Raw genomic sequence first — 17,517 nt, forward strand, 5'->3', positions numbered from 1 at the left:
AAACTATAAATTCTATGAACAGAATTATCCGGTATTTCAGAATTGGTAGGAAAGGGACAAGATTATTTGCTTCTTGAGCTGACTGGTTACCTGTTGTAGCTAGTTTCTAGTTCAAGTTCAACTGACCAATCACATTGGAGCAGATTTAAAAAGAAAAGCTTACATCAAAAAAAGACTGAACACAAACTTTCATTAAAAGTGGTTGTTTTTTTTTTTGTTTTTTTGTTTTTTTATCTTTGCAAACAGTGACTAATGGACAACATTCTTGGCTTGAATATCTGGTGGCTACATCAGAACCCCGAAAAATTGGCTGTTGCTCTCAGAGGCTAAGTCAGCAAATTAGCTGAAGGATTGCCAGACAGAATAAATAGAGACAGAGTGAGAGGGTTTTTTTAAGAGAGTAAGCACACACACACACAAACTTTAAAAGACTCGGGTATACAAGTTATGCAGTTTTATTGTTTCATTGACTGTACCACAAAACCTTGACATCAAAAAAGAGAAAAAAAAAAATGTCCCTCATTTTATAAGTGAACATTGCTGTAATGTTAAATATCCCATCACAAAATCTCACTCCTCATATAGAAAAATTTAAAAAACAAACCAAAAAAACAATAAGCAAAAAGTACAGTCACACAGCTCAAAAACATGAAACGCTGGATTATTTGGCAGCAACTGTCTAACTTGCCAGGATTTGATCCACTGGGAGTGACAGATGAGTGCATTTGGCACTGTCATTGGTCCACAACAGGTCGCAGTGAGCCTCCTGCCAGGTGGCAGAGGGAGACATACATTGCATTATGACAAATAAACAACTCTACACTATTCCCAGGGAGGAGACAGCAAGATAAAGGAGGCCTCTACTGTGCCTTCTTTCACACCCTCATGCCCCCCCATGCCCATTCTTTTGTTCAAGAAGACAGAAATAAGGAGGAAAAACAGAACCAGGCATGTGTGCACACCAGCGAATGTAAACTGTCTTATAAGCAATCAAAAGAAAAGGCAACGTGTCAGTAAATATCGTGTGCGCGGACTTTGTGAATTAGGGTAAAAACTGTGTTTTAGAAAAATAGCACATTTTTTCATGCTTGTATGAAGTGAAAAGCATCAGTAACAAGTAAATTCATTTGAAAATATGTGCGCCATCATTTTCCTGGCAAAAATGTTTAAAAACTTTCAAATGCAATCCACTTCTTTGGAATTCTTTTGACTTAAAGAGTGTTTACAGTACTGCAGCATCAAAAATAATAATAACAATAAAAGAAAACCATTACATTCAAGCATTTCCATCACTGTGCATTCAGAGTGACAGCAACAATGCAAACGTTACCACTTCTAAACCACCTTTGGAGTCCATCCCATTAAGCCTCTGAATGAGGCATCACAGTAGGTGATCTGAATCACAGAGATGCATGAAGCTTGGGTGGGTGCCTGTTCACCAGTGTACGGATTACCTGACAGTAGGTGTGCTCGTTTGACGCAAGTGGCTAGGTTTTGTGGGAAGGGGTGGCTTAATCCCACGGGAAGGGGTCTGTGCAGGGTTTGTAGCGCGATCGACACTGAAGGTTTTCATCAGCTGAGCCACGCGGCCACGCCCTGCGCAGACTGGTGCACTCCCTGACGTCCAAGGCTCCTCTGAGCTAGCCTTTTGAAGCTTTTCTGATTCGCGGATATCTGGAAGAAAAAGAAAACAACACACAACAGTTTACGTTTTGCCTTTAAAACCACAGCAACACGATCTCTTTAGTTCCCTAATGCTTACAAAGCTTTGTTAAAGGAGAGATGATGCAACATGGTGGTAAACATGTCACATGTTCCAGGTATCAAGTTTAGAATGGGGAAAAAAAAAAAAAAAAAAAAAAAAATTATATATATATATATATATATATATAGGGATGTTTGTGTGCGTCTTCAGTTTTCAATTAGATATAGGAGCTTAAATGCTTTGCAAATCACTTATTTAGGATTTTATGTTCAGTAGCTGTTGGGCAAGCAGGAATCAACCACTACCCTTCCCGCAATGCCATGTTAGCTTGCTCTTCACCCTTTTCTGCCTTTTTTTCTCCCTTTCATTCGCTTTCTTTTATCCCGCTACGGCTGAGCAGAGGTCATCCTCAGTGGAAGTGTAGTAGGGACACAGCTGGGTGTAGTTTGTGCTTTTGTGTGCGTGCGTGTGTGTTGCCGAGGTACTGTGTTTGGAAGAGGGTGTAATTGAGGGAGGAATGGAGGGAACAGGAGTAACGAACGAAGGGGAGGGAGGGCCGCAGGGACGGGAATGGAGAGCAGACAGACGCTGCTCAGACACCAGAAGGCTTGAGGAGCCACATATTTTTAGCGTCATCCCCGGGGGACAGAGATATGTGAGAGCACCCGTGTGCGTGACTACAGACACACACACACACACACACAAACGTGCGCACACGCAGAAAATAGAGTGAAAACACACACAGGCGTGTACAGAGTTTCTAACAGCTGAATTTCAAAAGACATGCACATTCTCACGTTACGTTCGGGTCCGTGCATGCTCTCGCACACATAAACACGGATTCAGACCCCCCCACCCACTGCACATGGATTCAGTCACGCATGCAGCCAACGCTGACTAACGCCACGGCATAGTGTGCACACACGCACAGTCACACACAAAGAGGTGAGGTACAGCCAAAACCACATGGGCACTCCTGAGGCCGGGAAACCTTTAAAGCTCTTGATGTCTTGCAGGCATGAAAGGGAGAGACCTAAAGTAGCCTTTAAGGTTGTGTTATTGTTTATTGCTGTTTACTCTGCTTTTGCTCCTCTTTCTCATTCTCTCGTGCACCTCTCCCCGTGGCTCCAACACCTCCCCTCTACCTTCCTTTTGCCCTGCCTTCCTCTGCCCCCTGACCCATAGTTCCTGTGTTAATGTCCTCTCGCTGCGTTTCGTGGGCTTGCCTCTGATTGTCTCGTTGTGTTGTGTGGTCACCACGGAAACCTTGGATAGGCTCCAGCAATTGAGGCTGACACACATTCAGGCACGCACCGAACACACACAGATGCACACAGACACAGACGCGGGCACGCACACACACTCATGGCCAGAGAGTTTTTTGAGCTCAGAGCCTTCCTGCAGGTCTGGAGTGGAATGCTTAATAGAGACAGAGAGATAGAAAGAGCAGGAGAGGGAGGATTGGTGTATGGGCAGGGACTAAATGAAACTCTCCTCAGCAGCTGCACCCCGAGCTCTGTCTGTCCGCTGAAACAAGTCATTAAAGCTACCTGCGAAAACACCTATTTAAATTAAAGAGAACCTCTGCAACGAATTGCTTGTTGAGATTGATTAATCTCCCAATCGAGCATTCAAGATGCCACCCATCACGTCCCGGGGCAGCTCGTAAATGTACAGAGAGGACAAAGAAGAGGGGCGGGAAGAAGTGTCAATGATCAGGCTAGCACAAAAATTAAAGACTAATCTATCTCTTTAAAGACGTCCACATGTCTCGCAGAGAAAGAGGAGGGGTGCGAGGGTGGAGGACTTGGGTGGGAGGTGGGGGGCAGAGGGCAGAATTCCCCAGCAGCACGTCTGTGGACTGAAGCGTGGGGAGGAGGAGAGGTGTAGGTGCGCTTGTTGTGTGTGTGTGTGTGTGTGTGTGTGTGTGTGTGTGTGTGTAAGCGTTGGGGCAAGCTCCTGCATGGGGGCTGGGGCCCCTGTCACTTATCAGCTCTGGCTGAGCGTCGCCCAGGGCTAGAGTCGGAAAGCAGCGCTGGAATGTGTGTCCTTCCCTCTGAAGGTGAAGCCAGAGGAGAGCGGACGGAGACACAGGGAAGAGTTATAAACACAAAAACACGCGTGCATGTATTAGCTGCAGAAGACTTTGATGTTCTTGAAACCATCCTCAAATCATATGGACTGTCTCAACATATATAGGTTTATTTCTTGCACCGGCTCTGCCATCCTACCTTCATTATCTGGAGTGTTAACAGTTTCTATAACTTTAACTAAGAAATAAAAATCTCAAGATTCAGGATTTATTTTTGCTGCCAAAAGAGGAGAAAACCCACGCGATCACAGGGTGAAGCTCCACACAGAAGGACAGGTCCAAACCCAGGAACCTCTTTCTGTGAGGCAACACAGGTTTCACTTTTTGTGCAGAGTCCCAGTTAACAGTAAGACTCATTTTCAGATTTACAGGCTTTCAGTGTTTACGTTTTCAAGCATGAACTGATTTTGTTTTTCTCCACGCAGATGTTACACCTGTTTGTTTCCAAAAAAGTCTGTTTCCTGCCAAAAGAAACTGAAGAGAAAACTGGTGAGAAATATGGATTTTTCTCACCAACATTAATTACCAGATTATTTGTTATAAATACATCAACACTGTGAAAAATACCAGGGTTTAATTGCCATTTTATTTGTTCACTCACAATTTCTGCCAAGAAGGTTTTGTGGTTGGTTTGGTTTCATTGTTTCTCTGTTTATTAGGAGGATTACTCAAACATTTTAGCAGAGGTGGGACTTGGCCCAAAATTTCATGCCACATCTTCACAGATAGGTATTTAATTGAAATATGGGGGGGGGTTAATGTCTTATTGTTTTCAAGAAAATATCACAAACTGATCTGCGTTCATATCCTCTTGGATCCAGGAACTCGATCCATGTATAGCAAGACTTTCTTTTGCTTTTGTCGAGATACACGGACTTGGATACTCTTGTTCTTACCCAACCTCTTACCTGACGAATGTAAAACCTTTAATCTTTTTAAGCCATTTAAAATTTATCAAAGATGGGATAACGGCATCCTGTCAATATCCAGAACCTGAGACTTTTAAATTGGATTTCGTCTTATCCTCCTGGGTTAGCCTAAACCATACTGGCTTGTCATGACATCCAGTCTACCTGTGTAAAACATTTACAGCATGAATGCTCCAGTGTTAGATTTCAGAGTTTTATGTTCCTCGTTGTAGCTGTAAATCCAAATTTATACTGTCACTAATACAAAGTTAGTTATTCTTTGGGAAAGCGAGGCGTGAGCCACGGTAACTGCTCAGGATGCATGAACCCTTGTCATTACCCGCATTCAAATGAAAACAGCTGAGGCATGAGCCTCATCTTTGTTGGCCTCCTCCTCCTGTTGGAACAAGCTTCCTGCCATTGTCAAGGACAGACACTGTGTCAGTATTTTTGCTCCGGAGTCGAACACATTTATTCAGCACTGTGTTCAACCCACCTCAACTCCCACCACACCAGCTGTTCTTTTGGGTTTCCTTTCCCTTTCTTCCCTCTACATTTTGCTCTTATTCACTGTCGTGCTAGCGCCCAGGGAGCATAGATGTAGCCACTAATCTAACCACCAAAGTGGGTGAAGACACACATGCCACCAAACTTCTACAATACATCTTTGCAGCCAGATCCACATTTAACTAAAAACAAACAAGAAAAACAAAAAACAAAACAACAACACACTTTGTCTTTTTGCGACATTCTCACGAGTGTGTGGGTTTGACCGCCAAAAATCTGTAATGATCTTGAATGTTTACAATAATCAGAAAAAAAAGGGGCGGGGGGCAGGAAATATTTTCAGGATTGTTCCCCCCACCCATTTTATATAAAATGCTAAAAACATGTGGCTAAACCAATAGACAGTCACACAGCTATGAGGAAGTTCCTGTTAAGGTGCTAGGAACTTGGTTTTGTTGTATGGCTTTCTAAAGGAAACTGACTCTGTCGACATCTGCCTGGTATAAACTTAAGTTGACCCAATAAAACTGCTGCAATCACCGTTGAAAGGAAAAATGTGATTTTATTTAGGTTTCTTTGTTTCTTCCAAATTAAAAAAAAATGGTTCTGGAGGAAGCCAGCCTTCAAGTTCATGTTGCAGTGAGCGTGTGGTGTAGGGAGAGCATATTTCCAGCAGAGGGACCTTTATGGAGATGAGATTTTCTGCTCAACTGGACTTTTCTTTCCCTACAGTATCACTGATTTCCACTGGATGGTGCTAACTTCACCCTTACAATGACCATTTTTATACTTAACTGGGTCACTGTGTGGTACATGAGCTTCCAACAGGTATATTAGATATTACAACGATAACTCGAGAAAGATTCAAACAAGAAGTTGGTTCATCTCTACAACATAAAAAAAACTCCCCATTTTATTTAACACTGGCACAAAAGGAAAGGAGGAGCAGACCCATAAAAGAGAAACAAAAACACTGATACATTACCCTAACAGGAAGACCTCATCTCAGCCCAAATTGAAACAAAATTAATATAATATACACAATACTGTACAAAAGTCTCGTTTCACACCTTATTTCGTTCCATTTTGGTTGCAACAAGCCAGACTTCTCCATGCTTTCTGGAGGTCTTTCAAGGCTTTTATTTGAATGATGAATTTTAATAATTTGCTGAACCCATTTCCCTTTTTCCTAGAAAAATATAAAGAAATGACGAGTGACTCGAGACTTTTGCACAGTAATGCAGCTTTGAAGAACAACCTTTGCCAAGATTGACACAGAAAGATAGATAGGGCATTATTTACAAAACCTTTTGTTTTAATTTTTTGACTGGTATCCTTTGTTATTACTAAATTACCACTTAACAAAGGCATATGTTTACACTTTTATCCACATTTATGTTGCCTCCATGAAATAACACAGAAGAACAAGTTGAGTTTTAAGTAGTCATTCTAGGGAACTAATATTTTAGTTTTACTGCTGGCAGATAATTCTCCTTCACATTTTTCCTTGACTTCATGATATTTTTCATCAAGGTCAAAAAAAAAATTTTTTTCTTCTTTTTTGTATTTGCTCACAAACTTAGCACGACGCTCTGAAGAAAAGACTGGAGAATAAAGGATCTGGAGAGGAAGGGCTGGGGAGAGGATGGAATGAGAGGCAAAAAAATGAGAGGAGAGAAGAGCAGAGCAAACACCCCTGCTGGCCACCAATTTCCATCAGGAAATTGGTTTTCACATTTAGATTTTTTTTTTGGGGGGGGGGGGGGGGGGGGGGGAATTGGACCCTCAAATCCAGCAGATTTGGTCCCACCAAATGTCGACTGCATTGCCACGGCTGTTGACAAATTAATTGTTGACAGAAACTGATCACAATAGAGAAGCTATCAAAAGAGCAGGTGTGCACGAGCAACATGTTACAAGGGGACAAATCCCAGTCGCGTACGTTTTCCCCTGCTTTTTTTCCCCTCTAGGCAGGCCTCTTTTACTCTGCCAGTCCATAAAGATTCCAGGGGGCTGAGGCACTATTTGGCGAGCACATTGGGTTTCAGGAAATAAATCCTTCTTCCTTGCTGCAGCACAGAGAAATTTATCTAGTATGAACTTTGTTCAGACTGGTTCTGCTCAGCTCTCCAAAGCTATTATTACTCTTAGAGAAAAAGCTGCGGCTGGCTCAGAGAGCGGTGGTGATTGTCACGTAAGGCAGTAACCATGTTGTGAACTCAATTTTAAACCCATATGTTTAAAACTGGAGTCCAGGCTTTCCGCAACAAATGAAACTTAGCCAGAAATAAGAATCATGGACTTCCCACGAATCTAGATTAGTTTATCCACGGTGACACTGATCATAATCAGTATGGTTGCTTTTGCTTATTGGATTACAGGAAAACCGAGAAAATAAAAAGGTAGAAGGGGTACAAGCCCCTCCCACCTGATACTGTGAAAGATGGATGGCACACCATACAGTTTTCCCAGTACATCACAGGGGTTAAAACAATACCATGTCATCAATTCACTCCAACCTTAGATGTGTCATGTACTTTTAACTCTGAGTTAAATTCACTCACCTTTACCACCCGGTGACTCCTGTGGCTTCTGGGGTTCTTTTGACTGCAGGCTCCCTTTGGTTGATGACGTCATGCCAGAGTCTATTTTGACAGCGCTGCCGGGAGAAGAGTATGGCACGGCGGTAGCCAGCCTCAGATTTGTGAGGCCAGGTCTCGTGTTGACATAGTCTGGTGCTGCATTTGCAGAAGCCGGTCTCGTCTTGACAGCGTTAGCTCTCGTGGGAGGCCTGGAGCAGATGGAGGGCTGGGGAACTGACTTCTCCTCGGTTGCATTGGCTGACTTCAACTCGAGCTGCAGAGTGAGGAGTGACAAAAGAGAAGCGGGGAGTGCGATCGGTGTTGACAGCTAATTCACATACAGTGGAATTACTGTCATGTTTGATTAAATCATTGGATAAATGATTCACTAAATTAGAATCCTCCAGTGACAACATGGTGCCGGAATGAAACACGCAGAACTATGACCACTGATTAAGAGTTTAAGGATGTTTGGAGAGAAAATTATAAGGTGACTTGAAAATCAAGCAGCCTTGCTAATCTTGCCTCCTGATCTTACGCCTTCTTAATCAACAATCTCACTCTCTCCTCCTCCCTCACGACGACTCCTTCGCTCTCTAAATCAACTGGAGAAAAGCTGCAGCGGCGTTAGCAACAGCCACATCACCAAAGCGCCCCCGTTTCCTTTCTCCTCCAGGAACAAATCATTCAATCTATAAACAAGGCATTCAACCAAATTATGAATCCTATAAAGAAAGGCTTATGCTGTGAATTCTTGGCTGTCACACTTGCCAAACCTCCTAAGGTGTGAATGCTTTCTTGCCATGTGCACATGGGGTGGGCCAAAGATGTGCTGGGGCCTGTAATGGAGAGAGGCTGGTATGGATATAAGATGTGAGGGAGAGAAATTTCTGTCTGTGGCAAAGAGGAGGGGAAAAAAGAAGAAGAAAAAAAAATGGAACAGAGGAGAGCTCACGCGCCCAAACCTCAGGAGACTATCCCACAATCCCATCCATCTGCGACTGACGCATTCTCTATCTCTGGCGTTTTAATTCCCTGATCAAGTTCATCAACCATCTGTTCTAGGGCAGTCCAGAAATCCTGCCTTGTCTCTGTGATTCAGCTGTTCTTGCAAAGCGTGTCACCTGCACACACACACACACGCACACGCACACACACACACTTGTATGCACATAAACGCAGAAGAAAGCAAGGGGATATAGCAAGCCTACTCCCCAGACGACACAAGGCTGGAGCGGCGATGGAGCGAGTGGGAGGACAGGACAGTTCAGCTGTTCCCCGGAGAGAGAACTGTGAGGGGTGCGGCAGCTTAGACAAGCGGGAGCACAGAGAAGGAGAATGCTGGGAGAAAGATGATCTGCAGAGAGGCTGGGAGCGAGGGGACAGCTGGCCCCAACCACCATTTCCTGTGACTCAGAGGGTAGGACTGCCACAAAAAGTCATATAGGCACTCTGTGGTGGTTGTGCTTCAAAGAGCTAGAGATTTTACTGCACATCGTATACAGCACCTTGCTGAAACATGTCTTTTAAAGTGTTTTTCTGCACAGGTATGCAAACATTTCCTTTCTTAAAAATATTTCAAAAAGCTAGAATGAGATCAAAACACCTGCAATGACTTTAATTCACAGATACCTTTGCAGTTGCTGTAGGCGGTGAATGCTCGCTCACTGACACCTGTGGGTTTAACAAAGACATTACATGAGTGATCTAGGCCATGATGCAGTGTGAGAGCACACAGCTCTGTTAGTGCAGGCAGTTACTCCAACTCACCGGCAGAGGGAGTAAAGTGCTCGCCTCCTCACTTTTCCCCTGCTGGGAGAGAAAGAGACACAGTTAGTGCTGATGGCGACTCGTCATCTTCCTCAACTTTTAGAGCTCAGTGCTTGGAATAAGCTCTTAAATCTATACTTAAAGGAGTTTAAGAAATAGAGATGAGATAAAATACTTAATTGTGTGAATATATTTCAAATTAAAAGTTGCTTTTAAGAAAAAAAACATCTGTGCGGTGGTTTTGTTTCTGCAGGAAAAACAATGATGGGCTCTTATTTCCACTGAATGAGCAGCAAGCAGCTTTAGCTTTAGAGAAACATCATGGTCAGGCCAGATGAGACTGTGTACGCTGGCTCGCTGTGGCTCAGTGTGTGCATGGTTGCCATGACAACACAGCAAATCTCTTTTTGAGATAGCATGGAAAAAGGAAAAAAAAAAAAAAAAAAAGGAGGCACCCACCAGCACCCCCAACACACACACACACACACACACCAAAACTAATACACTGCTGTGCACATACACACACACCTAAAATATCACCAGGTCAGAAATCATCAGCACATTATTTTGACACAGAAACAGGGCAGCGATTGATTTTCACCAGCTATGCTCAAGAACCTAATGGAAAGTTTCCACAAACTGCTCTGCGGGTATGAGAAGTGAAAATGACTCCACCACAGTGTTGAGATTGAGATGGAAATATTGAGTTGAATGGATAAAAGATAAAGAGCACCGTGAAACTTTATTTTATGTCGATCTGAAAGCCCACTCCATCTCAGTCATTTTTATTATACACGATGTTTTGATCAACTTTAACATATTTATTAGGTGTATGTTTTTATTTAAATCAAGAGGCGATAGCAGTGTTTAATATTAAAAAATAATTATGACTTTTTTTTTTCTCCAACCAAAATGATTTGATTTTTAAAGATCACAGAGAGCTACACACACACCTTTAGATTCAGGGAGACGTCGGGTTGCGTTTTAGAAAGGAGGTTCTCTCTCTCAGTCTTGACAGGTTCCGTGTTTTTTCTGTCCTTCAGTATAGTTTGATGGCTGGAAAACATAAACAGAATGTGTCACGTATAAAACCCAACCAAATCTCCTTAAATGACAGTCTGTTAGCAACACATGCACACAAAAAAAGAAAAACAAAAAACTGAAACACTGATTCTTCTGTTACACGTTGTTCTCTGCCTTTATTCTTAATTATTTAAAAAAAAAAAAAAACATCACTGTCTGTTTTGTATTACAAATGTGTATTACCTCGTGTTGTTCTGCAGGCTTGGAGTCTTCTTCTCTCCAAATCCTGAGCAGATGAATTTGGAGCTCAGCTCATCCACCTCCCCAATCACAACAACCGCCACGTCCCCATCCCGGCCGAGCTGCCAGCTGACACTCTTATTGTTGGCTGTTAAAAACACGAACACACTTAAACATTACAAGTCAACTAGCTACTGAAACAAAACTGAAAGTGCTTTTGAATTTCCCTCAGTGAACCTGTCAAAAAAAAAATAAAAAAATGAAAATGTGGGATATGCCTACAAATCTTATAAGGCTATCAAAACAACACAACGGAATAAATGATGAAATATTGAATAGACTGTTTAGAAGGCCCACCCCTGATTTTTCAAACGATTACTCTGAAATGTTTTATTAACATTGATAACTAGTGATCAACATAAGCATACTTTGACCCTCACATAACAACTTGTAGTGCTGGTTAAAGACATTCTAAATCACAGTCCAGTCTTGGTGATTCTCCTTGTGGTCTAAGGCCACAAGGAGAATAATTTATAGATTTATAAATGATGATTTATTCATTTATTTATTCATTTATTATATTCACTCTGCTGTTTTGCTTTCTAGATGGGGTCCGTGGCTTCTAACCAAATATAATATACGCCTGAAAAAAAAAAAAAAAAGTCTAAATATACGTGATTGTGTTGTATGGTAACGCGGCTCACTTAAAAGATCACTAGTAAAAGTTACCTGTGATTATCTCGCGGCTTCTGACTTATCGCTTCGTCTTCACTGATTTTACTGCAGCTCTCTGTTATTGCAGTGATCACAACATTTAACAGACTTGTAGCGCTTACTTAGATGGAGATACATATTTGTCTGTGTGTGTGTGTGTGTGTGTGTGTGTGTGTGTAAATGACAAGTCTTTCTCACACGATAAAAGGTTATTAAGCTGCAAACACTTACACTTGTTTTAGAACTGATGCTTTTCATCCTGTACATGAGCTCTTTAGGCAACATTATAAAATTCAGGTTGCCTTCTTAAAGACCTCATAGTTCATAGAGCCTGGTTCTGCTGGAGGTCTCTTCCTGTTAAGATGGTTCTTCTTCCCCACCATAGTTCATAGTGGATAGTCTCATTTTAGGCCCTCTCTTTCCCTCTAATATTGTCTAAATGACAATACAAGACTTGTTTGTGAACTGGTGTTATATAACTAAAGCTGAACTGAAATGCACATTATTCTCACACTCATCAACCCACTCGCTGATCCTTTATGCCCTGGGGCTGTCTTGTTATCCTGGGGTCGAGACTGCTATCAGAATATAAATGATATTCGTCACAGGCTAAATGTGACCACTCAAAACAACTTTGTATTGATTTGCAGTCACCCATCTGTGTAAGGGGAAAACATGGACCCACAGTGAGCCAACCAAGAAAACAAAGACACTGGATTTAAGTACACGTCAAGAGTTGGGTTTTTCCTTTAATTTGTCATCGGTCCATATGTCACATCCTTGTAACTATGTTTGGAGCACTGAGAAGTTACTTTCATAGTGAACTGGTTTTGCCAGCCAACCCTGTGGATCACATTCCTGCGAGGCATACCAGCATGACGCAACCGTCAGAACATACCTCTAAACACATTTCCAACAAAAAACTGACAGCAAAAGCCACAAAACAATTGTCAGACGCACATGACATGAACCCTGTCATCTGAGTACAAGGATGCTACATTTTATGGACAGAATGTACAAGAGGCATTTCCACTGTCCTCACCAAGAATGTGTTGCACTTTCTTATAAACAGAATATATCTGTATTTGAAATAACAATCTGTTGCTGAAGAACAAGATCATTGATTCTAATCAGTTTTTTCCCGCCTCGTGTAAATGTCAGCAGTCTAAGAACAACATAAACAAAGGCACAGAAACAGGGCAGCATAAAGTCAAAGTCAGCACATAAACACTCATTACCACGAGGACAACCTTGTGGTAACCAAAAAAGTACTTCCAGAAACAAAATTGTACTTAGAAAAGTAAAAAAAATAGCAATGTCTTTAGTTTTAGTCTCTCTCAGTCTGACGTCAGAACAAACAGCCCAATAAGGCACTGCTGCGTGTGTATTATTTTGGACTAGGATTTATATGTGACTGTGAGTCATGTGTTTGTATTGTTGTATTGTGTTAATGTACTTCTGTGAGCTTCTTTAATCCTCCAGTCTGACAAGTGCGCTCCTTGTCACAATAAGACATTTCAAAAGTGCCACCAAACCGAATTAGACCTGCGACAACAACAAAATCAAAACAAGCACATCCTGCACTGGAAAACTAACCAAAACTAACCTGAATCGACAGGCAAAACCGGAAAACTAAAGAAAAACAAAAACTAATGGAAAACACAAAAGTGCAGGAGCAACTGCTGAGTGGGATATGAGCTTCATTTTGTGGCTAAAAACCCATTTGGCATTTCAGCTCTCCCACAAGACCATCCAGATAAAAATCAAAGTCTCCATTTCTTTTTCAAACACATACATTTCCTGCTAACTTCCCATTTCAGACTCTGCTAATTGTTTAAAGGCCTGAGTCTTGACTCATGTCCTATTTTTACATTTTTACATCAATTATCCACCATTTCCTCTACACGCAAGACAGAAAAAGAAAAAAAAAAGCCGTGTTTGTGGAGAAGAGTTGTAACCATGTGTTCTCAACCTACAGCCTCCTAGAGATGACTGCACTGGTCATTAAGACACAGTGCATTGTTCTCTCGCTCTGTACCACAGTTGATAGAAAGTGCTTTGATTAACCAAGACCAGACAAAACACATCACTGTGTCAATCATCAACTGGCTTTAAGTCATGCTGTGATATCATTGTAGTTTAAGTAACTGCTGCACTCATTCAAATAAATTAACTTTGCCTCTGATGTTTGGATTAAGGTGATAGAACAATTTGTTATGTTCGCGTCGTTACGCAACGCCCTTCTTCCAGAAGTCCTTAATACAAAAGACGTACAAGAGAAAATGCAGACACGCAAGATTTTGCCAAACCAGTTTCACGACCGGCTTGCAGCTTCCTGAGTTTCTGCTTGTTTTGTTTTTCCCATGCATACTCTCACCACCTAGGTTGAGCAAAAGAATTTACCAAATATGAGGAAAAAGACAGTATTTGTAATCATATCTTATGTCAGCTTCTGATAAACACATGTGCTCTTCGTTTAACTTGTAAATTTCCCGACAGGGCTGTTATTTTGCCATCTCCTCCTGTCCTGTGGATGTTTTCTTCTGACATTTATTTGCCATCAACCACAGAATTCCAGATATGAGCAACATCTGGGACCTCACATTGCAATGTTTCAATTGGAAATAAAATGATCTAATTTAGAGTTTCTGTCTGTGTGAATGAGGCTCAGAAGACAAGGAAATTAGACCATACGGTCAAACTATTTTCACCTTGTGGAGGGTGAAGCATTTAATAAAAAGTGCAATTATAACAGATCTTTAAATAAAGATCTGCAATAGTTTAGGACCTAAGCTGTAACCCCCCCCCCCCCCAAAAACAAACCAAAACAAAACAAAACAAAAAAACTTATTTTGATGCTCACTTCATGTTTTGACAAACAGCTGTTCAGATAATTGGGAGCATGCAAACTCCAGAAGCTTAGGATATCTGTCACAGCCAACGTACACATGCTTCAGTGGTTCCCTTATCAAGCTTTGTAACGCTCTATCGGGTAATTCTCAGCACACTACGCAAATATCTCAACTCCAAGGACTCTGAAAGCGCTTGCTCAGAAGAGAACAGATGGTTTTCTGTGGAACCTTTGTGAAAACGTGACAGTCGGAGTGCCTGAAAAACCTGAAGCTGCACCCTGCAGCTTCAGGTTTGAGATAAACAGGAAGAGAGAAGGTTAAAAAAGGTGAGGTGGCGGCTGTGGTTGTTGATGAAGAGTCTTTACTCAGTGTGGTTACCTTTTCTTGGCTTTGCTCTCTTGGACTCTGCGTCGCCCCCCTCTCTCTCCAGTTTCTCCTCCCGCTCTTTCCAGCGCCGCACCTGCTCTTGGCGCATTTTCAGGAACAGTGTCTTTTTCTGCTCTTCGTTGAGGGCTTCCAGCACCTCAGGGTCAATGTACATGTCCTTTAAGATCTGCTGCAGCATGTTGGCGGCCAAATGGTTGGTACGTTAACCTGGTACCACTTGGCAAGCAGTTGAAGCTTGCTTCTCGTAGTGCACAGTGTGTAAGGATGATTTATGGTCTCATGTCAGCAGAGGACTTTTGTAGCTTCTTATTTGTCTCTAAAGTCACTCTTGAAGTCATGAATTAAGGTTCTTGCTCTTTCTACACATGCTTTTGTACAAGCTGTACTATCTCACTCATACAGACTGTCTTTCTCTCTCTCTCATACACACACTCTCTCTCTCTCACACACACACACACACACACACACACAAATCCTGCTTCCTTTCTATAATGTGCTCAGTTTCCCCATCAAGATGTCAGATTTCTTTGGAGGTCATCTTTGGCACAATCTATGAGAAAAACAAAACACACAGTGAAGATCATCTTGCATGATTTTCAAAGCTGCAGTGTCTTACATATTTTCTTAAGAAACTTTTTTTCTTATTTCCTAGAAATATCTGTTTAAAGCAGTTGTCTTGTCCTTCCGTGCATGAATACGGAAGAGCCCAAAGCCAATTTCAACACTTTACAGAAAGTCTGCTACCCAGAATGGGAGGAGATTCCAAAGGAATGGGACTGCATCTGACATCAGTGTCCCACCCTGCTCCTTCCTCTCCCCAAAACCATGTTCGTTTCTCTCTAAAACTCTCACAAGATAGCGGCCCCCGCCTCTTTTTCCTTTTGTAAAAAAACATGGCCAGTGTCTGGTTGTAATGAGGGATAAAAATCTGGGTCATAGCACTGGACAGCGAGAGCCAGGTTGTCTAACAAGAGGATTGAAATGGACTCCTCCAGTCACAGTGGGTAGTTAAACAATGGCTACCACATAGGCAGCACTTGGAGGGAAAGAAAGCTCGTCTCAGACTGAAAACTATCACACTGGTGGAATACAGATTGGTGTCTGCTAAACACACCGCAGGGTGCAGAGAAGGAAACCAAAGAAAACAGGGGGGAGGGGGTGAAGTGGAGAAAATGAGTGCTACAAAACAAAAAGGGAGTTGTAGGAGAAGGTTAGAATTTGCTGAAGTACTCACAGTGGGATGTAGACAGCCGCTCCACAGCAGAGTATGCTAACTGAGCTGAGGGAGTCACAGCGCCTGTGGGTCCTCCTCGTCTTTGTGTGTATGACTGAGCTGATGACATCACAGCATTCCATAATCTCTTTACCTCCCTCTCCCTTCCTCTCTCTCTCTCTCTCTCTCTCTCTCTCTCACACACACACACACACACTAAAGCTACATTTAAGGCTACATTTCAACTTCCTGAGTTGGTCTCAGGAAGTTGAACTCACACTTTAAAAAGCTAGAAAGAAAGGCATGCGTTCATGTTCATAACACACGTATTTTCCACATCTTCACACATTTTCGCTTACACATATAATTCTACACAAATAATATTTAAAAAAAAATACAGCAAAGAAAAATGAGCTCTCTTCCTCCTGTATTTTCTTCCATTTTAATGACGCCTTTTAATTAAGAAATGCTATTTGCTAACGTTCGCGTTTAGTATTACCCAAAACTTTAGCACAGCCTCTAGCATTATGTGAAACAACCGATGTGCCTTCTAGCATTATGCAAGTAACTGTTTGCTGTTTAATTTACCATGTCTGCTGATAGTTTGCACATTCAAGCCAGAGGAAATTTTCTCAGCTAACTGTCCTCCTCTGCTTATGAGCCACTCATTTTTAGGTAAAGAGCGGCCTCTACTGGTTAAGGCAATTGCTGTGATTTAAAAAAAAAGAAAAGGAGCCTGCCATGGATTACGTCACCACCCAAGCCAGTGCTCAACTACCTTAAACTACAGCACTAAACGAAAGCTGAATAAAAACTGTGTATAAGCACTTATGCACACTGACCGCATGGCTCCATAAATTTCCACTGCAAAACAGCGTAAATATACAATGCATGCAGACACCTGCACCTAAAACGTAACGAGGGGCAGGATGCTTTTGTAACAAGCCATTTGTTATAGTCAGCGGTGGCAAAGTGCTCATGTGAGAATGGTCATGCTTCAAAATTAATAAAATGTAAGTTCTCTAGATTCAAAGTGTGGCACCTTGGATCAGACTAAACACATCAGAACACATTACAATGTGTTTTATGTTTAATAAGAGAATTTTTGTTTAATTAAATGGGGTTTATCCTTTTTTTGGATGCTTTAATCATGCTGTGACGACAGAGACCAGTTCTCTGTGTAGATTCTGGGATGAGGAGCAAAGTCGGAGTGTAAGCTGGCATCTGGGCTGGAGTCCATCTCGGTATAGCACATCCACTTCAGTTTTTTCACCCTCCATCCCCCTCTGGCAGGCTGGGACTATCAACTAACAACAAAGCACAAACATACATATGTCCTGGAGAAATACCTTTGGGCATATCTAGAGAATGGACCTCCCAGCTCGTTATGCTGTATTTACTCTTATGTGGGTTCTTCTGATAGGAGGAGAATGGTTGAAGCAATACAAAGGTACCGCGTGTGGATGGCCCAGAAATAAATCTGCCTCTATGCTCCATGATTTAGAACCTAGAAGCAACCCAAAT

The 17,517-nt window shown here is 42.0% G+C and overlaps 1 protein-coding gene across 2 annotated transcripts; it reads right to left on the minus strand.

Annotated features, from left to right (window-relative positions):
• Positions 1-439: 439 nt before the first annotated feature.
• Positions 440-16,161, minus strand: LOC113030568 (SH2 domain-containing protein 4A). Of its 2 annotated transcripts, none has more exons than XM_026182119.1 (8): positions 16,015-16,161; positions 14,772-15,330; positions 10,831-10,975; positions 10,518-10,620; positions 9,565-9,603; positions 9,427-9,468; positions 7,777-8,068; positions 440-1,674 (listed from the first exon to the last, which is right to left on the minus strand). In XM_026182119.1, the coding sequence occupies exons 2-8, from the start codon at positions 14,956-14,958 to the stop codon at positions 1,451-1,453; spliced, it is 1,032 nt and encodes a 343-aa protein (XP_026037904.1). In that variant the 5' UTR covers positions 14,959-15,330; positions 16,015-16,161; the 3' UTR covers positions 440-1,450. The 2 variants fall into 2 exon arrangements, with proteins under 2 accessions (XP_026037904.1, XP_026037903.1); XM_026182118.1 differs by having other exon boundaries at positions 9,565-9,606.
• Between the last annotated feature and the right edge of the window lie 1,356 nt (positions 16,162-17,517).

Source organism: Astatotilapia calliptera, chromosome 10 (assembly GCF_900246225.1).
Source record: "Astatotilapia calliptera chromosome 10, fAstCal1.2, whole genome shotgun sequence".
Lineage (NCBI taxonomy): Eukaryota > Metazoa > Chordata > Actinopteri > Cichliformes > Cichlidae > Astatotilapia > Astatotilapia calliptera.